The 16,536-nt window shown below is 36.1% G+C and overlaps 1 protein-coding gene across 1 annotated transcript in view; it reads left to right on the plus strand.

The window, feature by feature from the left end:
* The window catches only part of ARHGAP10 (Rho GTPase activating protein 10), a 133,442-nt gene that overhangs the window by 74,387 nt on the left and 42,519 nt on the right, over positions 1 to 16,536 (plus strand). Inside the window, exons 15-18 of the mRNA XM_042871710.1 lie at positions 4,849 to 4,936; positions 6,329 to 6,387; positions 8,635 to 8,740; positions 9,371 to 9,530. Of these exons, the coding sequence (XP_042727644.1) occupies positions 4,849 to 4,936; positions 6,329 to 6,387; positions 8,635 to 8,740; positions 9,371 to 9,530 (413 nt within the window). The remainder of the gene's footprint in view (positions 1 to 4,848; positions 4,937 to 6,328; positions 6,388 to 8,634; positions 8,741 to 9,370; positions 9,531 to 16,536) is intronic.

Raw genomic sequence — 16,536 nt, forward strand, 5'->3', positions numbered from 1 at the left:
TTTCATTTTTGCACTTACTGGCTTTCTTTGGGCGCGCAGGTCTGGCAGACAATTTTTCCTCTCTGCCATTAGTTGCATCCAAATTAAATAGACTTAGGTTGCCAGTGGTTCAGTAGCAGCTGGAAGAGTTTAGTGGGGATTCCAGCATCTGTTTTTAGTTATTTTTTAAATTAGAAACATTTTTTTCTCATTCCCAAGTTTCCTATAGTTATTTGAAGTGGGAAGAATACAGCGGTATCAAGACAAGACAAAATACTGAACAGAAAAAAAGTTAGGGTGCAAGCAGGTGCTCTTTTTCTGATGATTTGTTGAAAGTGATCCTATCTGTGCTCTTTATCTGACTGTCCTCACGAAAGAATAAAGAGGGTTTCTTTTTGATATACAGTACTACAGAGAATTTAAAATGAGTGATTAATCTTTAATCCTTTGTCTCCGGGTATACTCTTAGACACCCTTTTATATGAAAGCTCTGTTCAGAATCATAAAAGCCTCATATTAACTTTTTGTATTTTAAAATATTTGATAATATTTCAAAGTATTTTAAGATACCTGTCAGTGACCATGAGTTTCACAGTCTGAAAGACCTGAAGTGCTAAAAAGTCTTCCTAGTGGTAACCAAGGGCATTAATAGCATGTAGGTTCTGTCTCTTTCTCTATTTTCTATATAATTTGGTAAAGTACACTGAAATTCAAGTGAGTACAAAGTCAACCAGTATGTTTAGAGATTTGCTCTTCTAGTTCTGTGAATGCACAGATTTTCATTTTCAATGTGTAATTTAGTGCAACAATGTCCTGTGTAAAATAAGGCTCAATGAGGTTCAGCAATTAAAAATACAATTCTGCTTTAAAACAAACAAAAAAAAAACTAAAAAACCAAACCAAACAAACAACAAAAAGCATCCACAAAGACTTGATTTTGCAGTTAACTTAGTCTTTGAAATTGCATGTAAACAGCATTGTGCTGTGTTATTCTATAAAGGCTGCTCTAAAAGTAGTGCCTCCTATTTCATTATGTTGACTCACGACGTCAGAGGCAGATGTTGGTGATACAGAAGTAGAGGCTGAACCTTCCTGCCAATATTCTTTAGCATTTTGTTGCTGTGTGATAGAGGGGCAGAGAGGCAGGCTGACAAAATGATGTCTGACATGGAAGTGTGTATGAAGCTGTCTTAGTTTCAGCTGGGGTGGGATTGATTTTACTGTGTCACTGAATTCCCCCATGAAGAAAAAATGGCACCCACTCACCTTCATCAACAACTACGGAAAGTTTATAGAGACCGAACAGTAGATGTGAGCACAGTGACACAATGGGTAGTGTATTTCAGCAGTGATGACAGTAGCATGATAGACAAGCCATGTTCTGGATGGCCATGCACAGCTGTCACACTGAAATGAAGAGCACCTCGATCAGTTCTGACTGCTACATCACAATGCTGACTAAGCTGGAGGTTTAAACTTTTACACCCTGTAGCAATTTGAAGACAGTGGAGCACATTGCCAATCTTGGCTGGAACTGTCCTACCACATACAGTGTATAGTCCAGATTTGGCATCTTCTGTCTTCCATGCTGAGGAAAGGTGGATTGCATGGGCAAAAATTTCCTACCAATGCTACCATCATAGCAGCTGTGAAACAGTGGGTCACCTGCACTGGTGAAGATTTTTATAAGCACAAGATTCCGGCTTTTGTTTATTGCTGGTGAAAATGCTTAGCTGATGGTGGTTACTATGTTGAAAATTAGTGCTTTGTACTGGAGAATTTGCTCAACTAGTGCTGTTGTGCTCTTTGTCTCTGTTATAGTTTCCATGGAAACAAACAGCAGGCACTACTTTCAGAGCAACGTGCATTTTTTGCCACAATAATCTTGTGTAAATTTGAATGACTAAGACATTTGATAAATAAAGCACTCAGTACATTTCCAGGTAAAAGATACTTTCATCTGATGCCTCCTTGGAAACAGGGATACAGAGTTACTACAAAGTTACAGAACCATGGAGAAGCTCTGTTTTTGAAAAGCACTGGGGACAAATCCTGTTTCACCTGTGATCTATGTAATGGATCTGATGGTGTTAATTTCACACAAAATGTCTACACGTGTTTTGTACAGACTGCTAAGGTAGATTGGTTTTCATACGGACCCTTGCTCATAGTGAGGTGACTAAGAATTTGAAATTTCTATTGATAAGTTCAGTTTTGATTTTTGATACTGCCTTGTGTGGAAAATGCTGGACATTGCACTTCATAGAAGAAAACCTTATAGTTCCTCTGCTCTTTCAAAACAATTACACTGAATTCCTTATTATTTTGTATGCAGTATGCATATATACCTACAGTGGGCATACCACAAACAAAGGTAGAAAGTCTACTTCTAACCTTAGTTTAGTGAACTATTGTTATGAACTCAAGCTCCCTTACTCTCAGGAAGACGTGCATGAAATTTAGAGTTGGTCTGTCAAAATCAGTTCCATAAATATACTCACTTGTTTTTATAGGTGTACAGTTCCCTTTAATTGCACAGTGGCTGCTATGCAAACAAATAGCATGGAAAACAATAGAATAAGTTTTGAAATCTTGGTTGAAGTTCCAGATTGTACAGTAGTCTTGGATGTTTAGGGGGGAAACAGAACAGAAGCAGTCAGATTATATATTGTACATATATGGGGTAGTGGGTAGGGAGCTTTGTAGGTTTTGTAGAGTTTGTAGTCAAACTAAAAGTATCAAAAGAAAGTCTTCAATGAGTTTTGATCAGTTTCTGCAGTGAAACTAAGGTTTGTTTGGAGTTAGTAGCATAGCCAAATTAGATTTTATTGCCCAAGAGACAATGAAGTACTTCAGCAATACCTTATATTTTTTTAGTATGTTTGTTTTGGAAGTGAAGCACTTGAGGTGGGTTTTTTTCTTTTTTTTCCCATCCTCAGTATCATCACCGCCAAGTTGTATGTAATTGAAAATTTCCTTTGACTGGAAAGGAGAGCTGATGATTATGAAACAGTTATTTAAAAACACTGGGTAGGATATTACATAGTGGTTTATTAATAAAATCACTGTAGATTTTTCTAGTTTCTGATGTTATGGCAGTTTTTATTTAAGGAGTTTGGTAGAAAGATTTTCTTCTCCAAAAATAGAATTAGAAATCAGGAGAAGCTAGCATGTAAAAAAGAAAAAATAAATGTTTTCCTAAGACAGTTGTGAGGATTTTGGGTGGTGGCTAGCAGACTAGTAACATTATTGGTTGGAAACGTAGTCTGATTTGTATTTTATATGGGATTTAAATAATTGATATAATGAGGGAGAATATTCAGTTACAGAAATAATTGGTTGGCACAGCTTTCAGAACGGAATTATTTAGTCCAGTAAAAGGACTACTCCTTTAATCAAGACTCCTAATGTGATTTTTTTTTTTTTTAAATGTATCTGCCATTTGTCTGGCAAGCCAAGTAACAAACGAATTCTGAGTTGTATGAATGGTTCAGCACATAATCTATGTCATTCGCTCTTGCTGTAGCTTACTGTAACAACTGACAGGAACATGTAATAATAAAAATGCTTGAGGACTTGAAATTACAAAACATATTGGGCTAATTTGGCTACATACCTGAGGTCTTGACTGTCAAATAACTATTATTTCCTGTTTTGAGACTTACAGTTTTTTTGTTTGTTTAAAATGGCAAAACATTGCAAAAAAACATAACAATGCCTCAAAAAATCTTCAGCTGATCGATTCCAGTTCTGGACTTCCTAGCAAAAGACAGACAAGGGAGAGGCCACTTGAGAGCTGCAAAGATAATTAGGGGCCCAGAGCATCTCCTGTATGAGGAAAAAGCTGAGAGAACTGGGAATGTTGACTCAAGAGAAGACTGGAAGGAGATTATATCAATTTTAATAAATGTCTAAAGGGTAGGAAGGAAGAGAATGGGGCCAGGCTCTTTCCAGTGGTGATCAGCAGCAGAGCAAGGAACAGTGGGCACAAACTGGAGCATAGGAAGTTGCATACAAACATGAGGAAAAACTTCACTGTGCAGTTTACAGAGCTTTGGAATAGACTGCCCAGACAGGTTCCCGGAGTTTCCTTCTCTGGAGATGCTCAAAACCCAAAGGGAAGCTTTCCTGCCTAACCTGCTCTAGAGAACCTGCTTCAGTAGGGGGGTTGTGATAGAAAACCTCCAGAGGTCCTTTCCAACCCCTAAGTTTTTGTGATTATTCAGACATATGTCAGTTCAGTTTGATCAGTCTTGTTATGAGACTCTATCAACTAGACTTATAAAAAACAGGAGAAATGGACAAATTGACATTTGTTAGAACTGTTCAAGTTAAGGCAACGTTCAAGCCGTCTTGTAGGAAGCCAACTTGCTCCCTTTTTATTTTGGAATATCTCTTAGAGATTTTCATGCAGTAAAGATCATCATATTGCAGTTGGTTGGCTATTCTCATTATCAGTTCAAAATAACTGTTTCTAATGCTTTACATATTTTTGCTTCTAAAGAATTCTCAATCTATTTGTATTTTATATAATGAGAAGAGAAATTGTAGTTTATCTTTTTGTAAACTTCTTATGTACATCTTTCTGTTTTGGTAAATGTGTGAAAATTGCAATTGCTACATAGATCTCTCCACGTGAAAGGGATTTTTAATCCTTCATTAAATAACAAAGCAGCAGTAAAGTGCTTTTTAAAACAGAACACATACATAAAATTCGTAAGGAAGTTTGGACATTGTCATGTTGTATTAATTATAGCAAAAAAAGTACTTGAGCAAATATACAAGTTTAAAATGTTCCTATTCTTTTAGAACATATTGATTTAGCATCAGTTTTTTCACATCTTTCTTCAATTTCTGAATATTTTCTAGATGCAAAAACCTGCAATGAAGTTGACCTGGAAAACTCTGTAGACTGGGAAGTGAAGACAATTACTAGTGCTATGAAGCAGTATCTGCGGTGAGCCTCTCTTCTTTGCTTTTTTTCATACCATCAGTTTTTTATTTCAATTCTCATATGCTGTGTGTTAAGAAAAGCAAGTAATGTAGCATATGTTCTTTTTTCTTTAATGAACAGAGGTGTATTTTCTGCAAATATCATGTTTGCTGCTTGTTTTGGGGCAAACAGAATAATTAGCAAAACTAATATTTATGTTAACGGGAAATGTTATGTTAGATGGAACTTCAGTGGTGGTTCAGAGATCTGAATTGTTAGTAAACTTACTGAAAGCTGAGGTTATTGCAAGTATTTTCTGCCTTTTTTCATTTGAATGTAATTAAAAAGGGGAATGGTTAAGAAATTTTGAGTATTTCTCTTTTTTTTTTTCCCCCCTCAACCTTGCTCCTGTATTCTAGATGAAATGTTAACAATATTCCAAGTATTAAAAGTAAGAATTTTAGTTGTTCTCTGTTCAAATGGCTTGGCTGATTCTTGATCAAGATATTTTACTAAATTGCCCAAGAGCTTTATTGTATTTTTTCTAAGTGTCAAACATGTAGCATTTTTAGTTTTTTGGTTTTAATACCAAAACCACTATCAAAGAACGCTGAAGAAATATTTTGAAGATAAGGGCTTTTGGAAATGTAAGAAAGAATCAGGAAAGTGTGCATTTGATGAAGTGTTTTCTGCCTACAGTATTTCCTGCTGGAGTGTTTATTCCAATATTTCATAAGCATCATTGAAGTTAACTCAAGGAATCAAGGTTTTAACTCTCATGTTTGAACTTTGAAATGCATTATTCAATACATTTTAAATTGATGACTAAAGTTTTCAAGTTAGTTTTTCCATTTGCAAAAGCTTTAGTGTTATTTGCTGCTGGTCAGCAAACTTAACTGTTTTAATTCACTTATAACAAAGCACTGACTTGTGATTCTTTCTATTTTAAAAATCCTAACTCAAGTTGAATCAGAATCACAAGGTTGGAAAGGACCTACAAGGTCATCTAGTCCAATGATCCCACCACCATTACTACCACAAGCTACTAAACCATATCTGGCAGCTCCTCATCCAGGCACCTCTTGAACACTGCCAGGGATGGCATCTTCACCATATTACATATGTAACTCAGTGAAATGGTCTCAATATTGTACTTTGGAGGTGTGCTTACAATAGATGGGAGGCTTCACTTCAGCTCGTGAAATATGAGTGCATATATTTAGTCTTAAGTTCTTCATCCCTTCCTGGTTTTTGTGTTTCCTGTGTGTACTAGGAATTGAAAACATGAGCCACCATAACAATGTCTCTTCCAGTGCAATGACTGTACTACTGAAAATTTCAAAATATTTCCTGCTTAGAATAAATACAGGTAGAATGGAATGTAAATACATCTTTCATGCTACCCTTGTTTTACAGAAGCCTTCCAGAGCCACTGATGACGTATGAGCTGCATGGAGAATTCATCATTCCTGCCAGTAAGTTTTAACAGTAGTTCAAATAGAAATCTTTTCTTATAGTACTGTTGTAGACTTCGGAGCATGTGCAAAATCAATTTCAGAAAAAAATTCTTTAACCTAGTAAAATTAGAGGAATAAGAAATAAAAGAATTTTTAACCAAACAAAAACTTTAATGTGTTCAGATCTACTGTGCGTCACATATGATATATGTAGTAACAAACATTTGTGACAGATGTAACATAGTTTTTCACTTTTAAATAAAAGTTTTTTCATTCATGCATTAAAATTATTCTAATTACCTTAATTACATAGTGATGAACATCTACTTGGACTGGGATATTTTTTTCCTTCCATTTTATGATGCTTAGTTAAAGAAAGGACACTAACTGAGGCTTATTTAAATCTTCAATGCACGGCTGCCTGACCCTTGCTTTTAGTGCCTTGTTAGGTCTGTATCCAGGCTGCCTTGAATGTTCCTCATCTATTAGGGAAAGAAAAGAATGAACAGGACAGATCACACTATTAGCAGTTCAAACACAGTCTTGGAAAAGACAGAACTGCTCTTGTAGTTCATCTGTATGATATCTAATATACATGGACTTTTTTGGAAGAGGACTGACAGAAACAGTATAAGAAATTTTTGGCAAAGTATCAAACATATCTAAATGATTTTCTTTCCAGCCCATAGCACTTCTGGCAAACCATAAAAAGCAAAATTAAAATAAACTTTGAGACAATTGTTTTTATCTTCCTCGGTTTGCTTTAATGACTTTTAAAGACTGCAGAATGTGTTTGTTTGTAGTCCTTAATTCATAATAAGAATTAGCCCATGCAATTAATTGCCAAAACACATCTCAGAAGCCAAGTGCTTAAACAAAACTCAAGATTATGTTACCTAAATGGCAAGTCTGCCCAGTAGGATTAGAAAGGATTAAGTAAGTAATTTCTTGATCTATGAAGTTTTGCCAGCAGTTTCTCACTGTATTTTCCCTTCTCTATTTTGTAGTCACCTTCATTGAAGAAATCATACAAAGTAACATGTTCTAAACAGTATTATGCTCTTAAATACTAAAGTTTTCTTCAGAGGCTGAGTACATGTAGTGGGGAGGTGAATCTAATCAACATTGCAGATCTGTGTTAAAGTTCAGTTAAAAATAGGTATTCAGTGTTGTTTCCTATGTTGGCTATAAAAAATAACAACAAAGAATCCACAGGAATAGAAAGGAATATCCTTTTCTCTGAAACTATTTTATATATATAGTCATATAAATATAATAATATATTAAAACTATATTATTAATATAGTATTAGTATTTATAGTATTATATTATTAATATAGTAATATAGTATAGTATAATATTATTAATATAGTAATATATATATTTAAAAAAAAGCCAAAATAAAAAGGTTCTTTCAGTTTTCCTTTCTTTATTATGCATCACGATATATTGTAATTATATAAGATTTGACTGAATCTTGTGATTAAGTTGCATAGGTATCCCTTAATTAAGGCTTGCATTTCCATATGTATAGAAAGCATTATTGTTTTAAAGAAAGCTTAATTTTTTATGGCTGTCTAAACTTTGATTAGCTGACCAAGAACTAAACATTTTGTGTTTTGGTAACCTTTGATCTGGAAATGTACACAGGGATGTTCACTGCAAAAGAATAGAAGAGCATCCTTAAAATGCATAGCAGCGCACAAAGAATAATGGCAAAAAATCTTCATCAATATGCACTGCAAAAATACATTGGCTATTTTATATATGTAATACACTTAGCAAATAGCACTGCCTTAGATTAAAATGGGACCTGATGAGCAATCAAAACTCCTTGCCTTCTCAATAGGAGCTAAATTTTTCTGTTTATACACCTTTTGCTAAGTATATTGTACGCAACAGAAATACTTACATCCTTCTCACAAGCCACTCTTTAGGCATAATTTTCTGATTTAATACGACCTTCTTGAATGGATATGTGGTCTGTTTCCTCTTACTATAAACTCTTATTTTCACCTGTGTACTAGTGGAAACCCATAGAAGCAAAAGTCACTTAATTATACAGAACAAGAAAATAAAAGGCCAGCAAAATAGTACCAGTGAAATTGAATGCTTGTGATGAGGGCAATCAGTTAGTAATGCCAAAACGTTAAGCGGAATATGTAAGTTGAAGCTAAGTGTGTGCAGTATATTTCCATGCAGGAGTGGAAGTAGCTTTGTTTTTCTGTTTGTTTTGAGCTGTTTATTTGTTTCTATGCCCTGTAGAAAGTGGGAGTCCTGAATCTCGAGTTAATGCTGTTCACTTCTTGGTCCATAAACTCCCAGAAAAGAACAAAGAGATGCTGGACATTTTGGTGAAACATTTAGCTAAGTAAGTGTTATGACCTCCTTCCTGCCTTGGCAGAACCCTTGTCCTTATCTTTCTTTAACTGCACAGAGCGTAGTTAGTGCAGCTGGAGCTGAAGCCCATCTCAGTGCTGTCGTACACAATACCGAGAACCAAACGTGCAAAAGCAGACAAGACGTTTGACTCATACTGTGTATATTTTGGAGGGTAAGGCAGAAATCTAATCCATTAATGAAGCCATGTAAGTATTTACTTTAGCAGTCCCGCCAGCAGTTGAGGGTTTGATTGAAGTGAGAAGGCGAACATTATACTTTCTCTTTGCAAATTCTGGCAAAGTGAATAGTGGAGATCTGTTAGCAAATTTAAGTTGGTTTCACACTTGCCCTGGTCCAAGGCTAAGAGCATTTTATATAGTTAGGCTCAGAAAGAGGCTGCTTTTGTTTTTAAATTGCCAGTAGAAGAACGGCTTTTCTGTTTTCCAGTATTCAGTATGACTTTATTTGAAGAAATTTTGCGGAAAACAAACTACTAAAAAAAAAAAACAGATTAAGGAAACGTAATGTTTTCATTTGTAAAGTAGACTGCATTTTCCAACGGTAATGGAAATTTATCATAATCTATTTCCTGTTTTTTCCTTCAATTCTTTTCTGAAAGTGTTTCAAAGCACGCCAAGAGGAATCTAATGACTGTAGCAAATCTGGGGGTGGTATTTGGACCAACCTTAATGAGGCCTCAAGAAGAAACCGTAGCAGCTATCATGGACCTGAAGTTTCAGAATATTGTTGTTGAGATCCTTATAGAAAACCATGAGAAGGTAAGTTTTGATATACCTCCGTATTTCTAAACAGTGTTTAAAATGATCTGTTTGGCTTAATGTTTAGCACGGAGTTAAAAATCAATGTTACAAATGAACTCTGAAGAATATCCCCTGGATACTGTAAGCTTTTGGAAATTTACACTCATTAAGTATATAAATATCCTGTTTCATAGGTGAAATGACTTTTCTAAAAGCATATTTTCTGACAGGAGCTGTGCTTCTGCGTGTGTATTATGCAAATAGATTTTCATTACCATATTTGTGTATGGTTTTTTTTTGTAAGCAGAAGTGATAAAAGACTGGAAAAGAAGAAAATGAGCTGAGGCTTATCTTTTAGCTCTTACGTCAAGTACTTTGACTAAGGTTTCACCGAATTAATTGTTCTGTGTCTTAATTTCTCCCAGTGTTCACACAGTAAAAGATGACTTCACTGTACTGAGAGTTTTTGGGGTAAAAAGCATTATGAGGGAGCCAGATATTAAAAGTTCTTTTGTTTTCAGCTGAATATGTGTTACTTTAAGTCTTTGTGTTTGAGGTAATACTGAACATAGGAATTGTTGCTGCTGTGGTAGCTGCCAGTTACTTAGATGACTCATCTATACAAGATATGGTCTAGAATATTTGTATGCAATCTCAGCCCTGGAATTTAGAGTAAATAAATACATCTTTTACTAGTGCCTCCTTGTTTGGGTGATCCTTCAGGAGTCCTTCCATGACTTAACTGATTTCTCCAACTGGGTGTTTAAGACTTAAGATCCTCTGAGCTAGCAAAATATGCAGTATCTCCTTCATTCTTATTCGAAAGAAAAAAAAAAAAATAAAGCGCTATGGAAAAATTCTATCACCTTCTATTCTTTCTGTCTTAAGCACTCTGAGCAGTGAAATCATTATTTGTTTTAAAGGTTAGCAGTGTTGAAGTTGGCTGTCTAAGTCAAGTCTTATCTGCCATAAGTTTTTCTTACAATACAGTTGTGCTGCCTCTCTTCATGGTACAGGCTTGGCAAAACTTATTTTGGCATAGCTTTATCTATATGGTGCGTTTTGTTGGCTTATTTGACTTAGGATATGATGCTGCCCACACATACACCTTGAGCAGATACACTTCTTTTCTATTGGGAAGTGATTCAGCAGCAGATGTGGCTTAAGTCCTAAGAGAGAAACATCCAAAAAGACGTAAACCTAACGATTTTTAACCTTATAAATGAAGTTAAGTAAGCTCATGATTTTGTAGTTACTGCAGTGACTACACAAATCAAGAAAAAATGAAGAGAGAGAAAGTACATCAAAATTGTTTTAATGGCATATAGAAACTGGTTTAGTTCTGTCTTTTAAAAACACTAGATCCCCACAGATCAGCACCAGCTTATTAGTACGCCTACCCAATCACATGCCTTTCAGAAACAGAGATGAATTTCTGTATAGTCAATAAATGTAAAGACATTATAATTACAAAATAAACAAGAGAGTTTGGCAAAGCAGATTATATCAACAAAAAGAGAATAAATAGAAAGCTTACCTGCACCCTAGGCTTAATACAAAACTCCCAAAGAGGGATCTCTAGAAGACATCCTTCTGCATTCTGTAGCCAGCTCTTAAATGGCTCTAGGAAAGGTGCAGCCAGGCTCCACCCCTTCCAACAGCACAGGTGAATTGCCTTCACCTGTGCTCCCGTGGCTGACTCAGTGCTCGCCTTAGGTGATCAGTCAGAGGTTCAGGCCGTGATTCAGCAGTTCCCATACAATTTCACACTTGAAGCGTTAGTTGTGCTGGCATTTCTGGCTCTTCTGAAAATGTGGAGAAGCAAAGAACTGGAAATACATCAAAATGATACTGTATCATTTTCCATAACTCATTGTCTTGGTGTCTTCTTTAGAACTGGAAGGCTATAACTTTTTGAGAATGTTTCTGTTCACCATTATTTCTAACAGCGAACTTGCCATCAGTGGTCTACCTGCAGCAACTTCTCTCCCACACTAGATCTGCTTCCATAAGGGAAGGAGGCCTATGTGACCTCTGTGTATTTATACTTTAGGTATTTATATTTTATTGCAAAGGCAGAAGAGTGTTATATTTTAGAACATAATGAGAAATGCGGTGGAAAAGTAATCTTAATCCAGCTCCCCTGCAATGAACGGGGATGCCTACAGCTACAACAGGTTGTTCAGAACCCCATCCAGCCCCTGAACTTGACAGTCTCCACCTATGAGGTATCCACCACATCTCTGGGCAACCTGCTCCAGTATCCCACCACCCTCAGTGTAAATACTTTCTTCTTATATCCAATCTAAATCTCCGCTCTTTTAGTTTGAAACCGTTTCTCCTTGTCCTGTCACAAAAGTCTCTGTCTGCTTCTTTCTTATCACCCCTGTTAGATAGTGAAAGGCCACTCCCAGAAACTTCTCTACACTGAACAGCCCCAACTCTCTCAGCTTGTCCTCATAGGACTGGTGTTCCATCCTTTGGATCATTTTTGTGGCTCTCCTCTGGATGCACTCCAACAGGTCCATGTCTCTACTGTGCCAAGGATTCTGCTGTACTGAGGACTGTATCATATGTATGCAGTATTCCATCCAGGAGAAGTCTTGCCAGTGTAGAATAGAGGGCAGGATCACCTCCTACCACGTGCTGACCATTCTTCTTTTGATGCAGTCTAAGATTTGGTTGGCTTTCGGGGTTGTGAGGGCATTTCTAGGAGCATCTACTAATATAAACCAAGTCTGGAACTATAGAAATGTGATGGAGTCAAGATGGAGGCACACTGACAGAAACTTGAAGCAACACCTCAAGCTTCATGTCTGTATAATATATATCTCAGGCAAACTGCAGACAGCATCTCTTTTCCCATGTAGCAAATGAAATGGTTAATAAAATTCCAAAATGTAGAAGCAAAAGCCATTGTTATTTACCACTTAAAACAGTAACTTGGTATGCCAAGTGATAAAAATGGTTGTGATTTCTCAAACATTTAGTCAACTCATTTGGTCTTGCTCTGTGTACGGCTTTACTGAAGGAACTCTGTAATTCTTTTCTGGTAGGAGACATGATTGTGCTATTGGCTTTGAAATCCTGTGCAGTCATTGCACTGTCGTCACTCTTTGAATCCTAATCAGAGAATTTCAATGCAGTTTATATATGGGAACCTGGATATGGAGATTCGCTCTGAGATAAGAATATCTTGCTTAGTGCATAAGCTGTTTTTAGTGGTTGTTTTTTTTTTTTTTTTTTTTTTTTTTTTAATTTTTTTATTTTTTGGCTCTTTTCCTGCTACTTAGAAACCAACAAATGCAATTTTCACTTTGTTTAAAGTCTGCATACATACATCCAAACCTTGCCTATGAGCCAATTATGGTAGATTGAGGACAGGATGTTTTGCAAAGTCAAAGAGTGCTGAGATTTGAGTACTGGACACTAGGTTGTACAGCAGATGTATCACTTGAGGGGCACTAGAATTGCACAGTCATTAAGACTACAAGGAAAACAGAATAGCATTATGGAAATAATTGTTTAGCTTTTGTTCTTGTCAGCTGTGGATAAATCTCTTCTTGGCAGAGTATTTCTCAGTCTCCAGGCAGAAGATGAGCTTCAGAAAGACATTTCTACTGCGAAGGAAAAAGCAAAATATAGTTCCAAGCTGAAATTTTATCCAGGATGCTCAGAATCACTAGTTGTGGAAAAGAGGCTGGTACCGAAGACAGTAAGACTTACAAATTGTCTTGCTTGCATCTGCCATATAGCTCTAGGGGGAGGTCTGCCAGATATGCCAGACCAAATAGAAAGTTGTTCGGCTTTGATATTGAATGGACTGTTGTTTTGCTTGGAATTGTGATGTTTTTTGCTGACTGGCCGTACACACTCTTAATTGCCTTTGCTTTGCAGGTACTTAATGGCAGTGTAATTTCATATTTGGCTGTCTTGTCCTCTTCTCCTTAGCTGTATTTGTCTGGCCTTTTTTTGATGTCTGTGACCCATGTCCTTTCCTTAGCTAAAAAAGCATCCAGAAATTCATGTTTGTGTCTCATCATCATGGTCATTTTACTTTGAAGCTAAACTTTCCCTTGATTTTCACTTTCTGAGTTAATGAACTCAGGCTTACTGCAGCTGTGTTTGTACAGTGCCTGGAACAATCCTTGCTTGGTCTTTAGGTAATCCTGCAATGAATCGTGATAGGCAATTTGAACCGAAACATTTTTTGCTTGCTTTTTCTCTCTTCTCCTAAATCAATTTCATGGGTATGAATTAGTTTTTCTCACCAACAGTTTCACAGACTGGAAATCTTGGTTTTCTCAGGTCTTGCAGTTTTGCTTTCTGACTTGCACTGAGGAAGAATAGCAGTACGCTTCACAATTGCCTGAATAGCATGCATGTGTTCTTGCTGTTCATTGTAATATTTTGGGATCTCATTGGAATGAATGCCAGTTAGTATTCAGAGGAGTTGTTTATTTGCCATTGAGAAATGCCTCAGTGGTAATATGAGCCATTTTGGTTTCTCAGTTCCCTGAATATTATTTAAAAAAAAAAGAAAAAGGCTAAGAAATGAAAGAAGATGAGGGAGGAGGTTGGAATAAAAAAATCTCAGTGGGACTGGAATATGTAAACTGGTGTATGGGGGAGGAAAGAATAGTGAGTACAAATACCAAGATTGAAAAAACAGGAAGAAGATGAAAATTACAGGGGAAGTAAATTAGAAAAAAGAAAAGAGGTGAGCTTGACATAAGTCTGCTAAGTGAGATTGGAAAACCTGTCTTCTGAAAGGGAATAGGCTCAGCAAATCGTAACATTTTTTTTTGTTGGTTTTTTATTTTTTATTTTTTTAATTTTAGCAACTTAAAAGTAAGATAGCTGAAAGATTTTAGTTTTGAAAAACTCTATACTTCCAGCACAAATATTGTTTACTGTATTCATCTCCATAGAAATGGCAGAAATTTTACATACATTGGACAAAATATGTCTTTATTACAGTGTTGTGTTTTGCTTAAGTTTAAGTAAGCCCATTTATAATTTTCTTTTTAAACTAAATGGAAGAAATGCTACTGAGCTCTTAAGCCAACATCAACTTCATTCAGTAGTATTTGGAAAATTCTTAAAACACAGTACATAATACTTTCAGTGTTCATCAGGTGGGAGAAATAAAAGCAAGTGAAGTCAGATGTTCATCTGAGAGCAGGAAGCAGTACTGAAGTGTGTCCGTGTGTCTCCGCAGTGCAACCTTTGCATGTTTAAAGTGGTTCTGTTACAGGTAAATGTTTAAGAGCCTTCAGGCATAATGTGAGATTAAAAAAATGCTTTTTAATAGGAGCAAAGACCAGAAAAAAACTGAACAGTATAGAGAAGATATAAATCCTTGTAGTGGCAACAGGTTAATTATCTGACAAATAATGACAGGGTTGTGTAGTACGGTTGGAACTGTGTCATTTCCAGATAGCTTGACATTTCGATGACATTGTAGTAGAGTGTCAAATGCAAGTTTTTATTGTTGATGTGTAATCATTAGTATTATTGTGTATAAAATTTGGAGAAAACTATATTTCACCAGAAATATTTATTTGCATTTGTATTTATTTATTATACAGAGAGATCATGTTTGTGTTTGGCTGTGGTTATTGCTTTTGCTAACTCTTAACTTAGGTTTCTAAGTGCCACATTTAACTTCTCAAGACATCTGATGCTCTTTGCAAGGGCAAATATTTGCAAATATTCACATTCAACGTTATTTTTCATTTAGTAACTACGTAAGAGTATGTCATATTTTAGAAAGCTAGATCAGTGGATTGAGTATTAATCTTTTCCTTTAAAGGCTTTTGTTTTTTTGCTTATTTGCTTGTTGTTGTTCTTTCTGGTATTTCCTGTAGCTAAATAAGATATACACAAAGCTAGTGTGTGCAGCTGTAATAGACAAGGATAACCTTATTTAAAATACTCTCCTTGATGTAAGTAACAGTAGGTGAGTGTAGAAGAGAAGGTGCATATGCTGTTTCTGCCATTGCAATGGACAAATGAGTAGCTGTATCAAGCTTGGAGTATTGTTAACTCTATCATTTCCTTCAGACCTTCAATGAATAAAATAACAGCAGTGAATGGGCTGCTATCAGGAGCATCCTTCTCATGAATTGTTAAAAGGTGGAGAGATGTGATACAGTGGATGCTGCAGTTGTTGTATCAGTAACACTACTTTTAGAAAGGCTGAGTCAACAAATTCATAATTTACAAGCGACCAAAGGACACATGTTTCTAACCTTGGTATGTTTTTCTTTCATCCTTTCACATCTGTCCTCCAGACTGCAGTGTCATGTTTTGTAGGCTATATTTAGTTTTTTCACTAACAGTCCAACTTGAACTACAGGGTTCAAAACAGTCAGGCCAAATGAGTGGCTGTTGGAATCTACATGTCTATACATCTGATCTACCCCAAACTTCCATCAGGTCTTCTGTCACTCTAATAGTTTGCAATTTGTCTGGAGCACTAGATCCTATCGGATCCTAGATCCTATCTGCAGACAGCAGATACTCCAGTTTTAGTACAAGGTTGAGACTCATGGTGCCCACAGATCCCTAAAATAAGTGTTTCATCTGGTTATAGGTAACCGAGCTGCTATACGGATTGTCTCAGCAAATGATATCTTTGCAGTGAAGGAAAAGTTTCTTGTTGTTGTTGTTTATTTTGGAGCTTAGTGGGCTGTCTCTTGTCTCCCAACCAAGGATGTTTCCTGTTTTTTACTTTTTGATATTTACTCCTGTTCTTTTCAAGCTGCATACTCTGTTGCGCTGTAACTGGAGTGCACTAGGCAACTTCAGGAGCATTAATTGACGCTTTCTGCGAAGTGGCCCTCTAGATGTTTAACTTCAGGCATCTCTCAACTCTTGATCTGAGTTTATTTTTTTTCCAAATAAGATGACAGTGAATACTATATAAAGGTGTCTTGTGGTTGGTAGTGACATTCCACCCTCAAAATCCAAACTTCAGAAAATCTGCATCCTTTGTGGCCTCATAGAAGACAGTGTACAG

This window comes from Lagopus leucura, unplaced genomic scaffold (genome assembly GCF_019238085.1).
Source record: "Lagopus leucura isolate 7727_CA_CO unplaced genomic scaffold, USGS_WTPT01 Super-Scaffold_100004, whole genome shotgun sequence".
In the NCBI taxonomy this organism is placed as follows: Eukaryota; Metazoa; Chordata; class Aves; order Galliformes; family Phasianidae; genus Lagopus; species Lagopus leucura.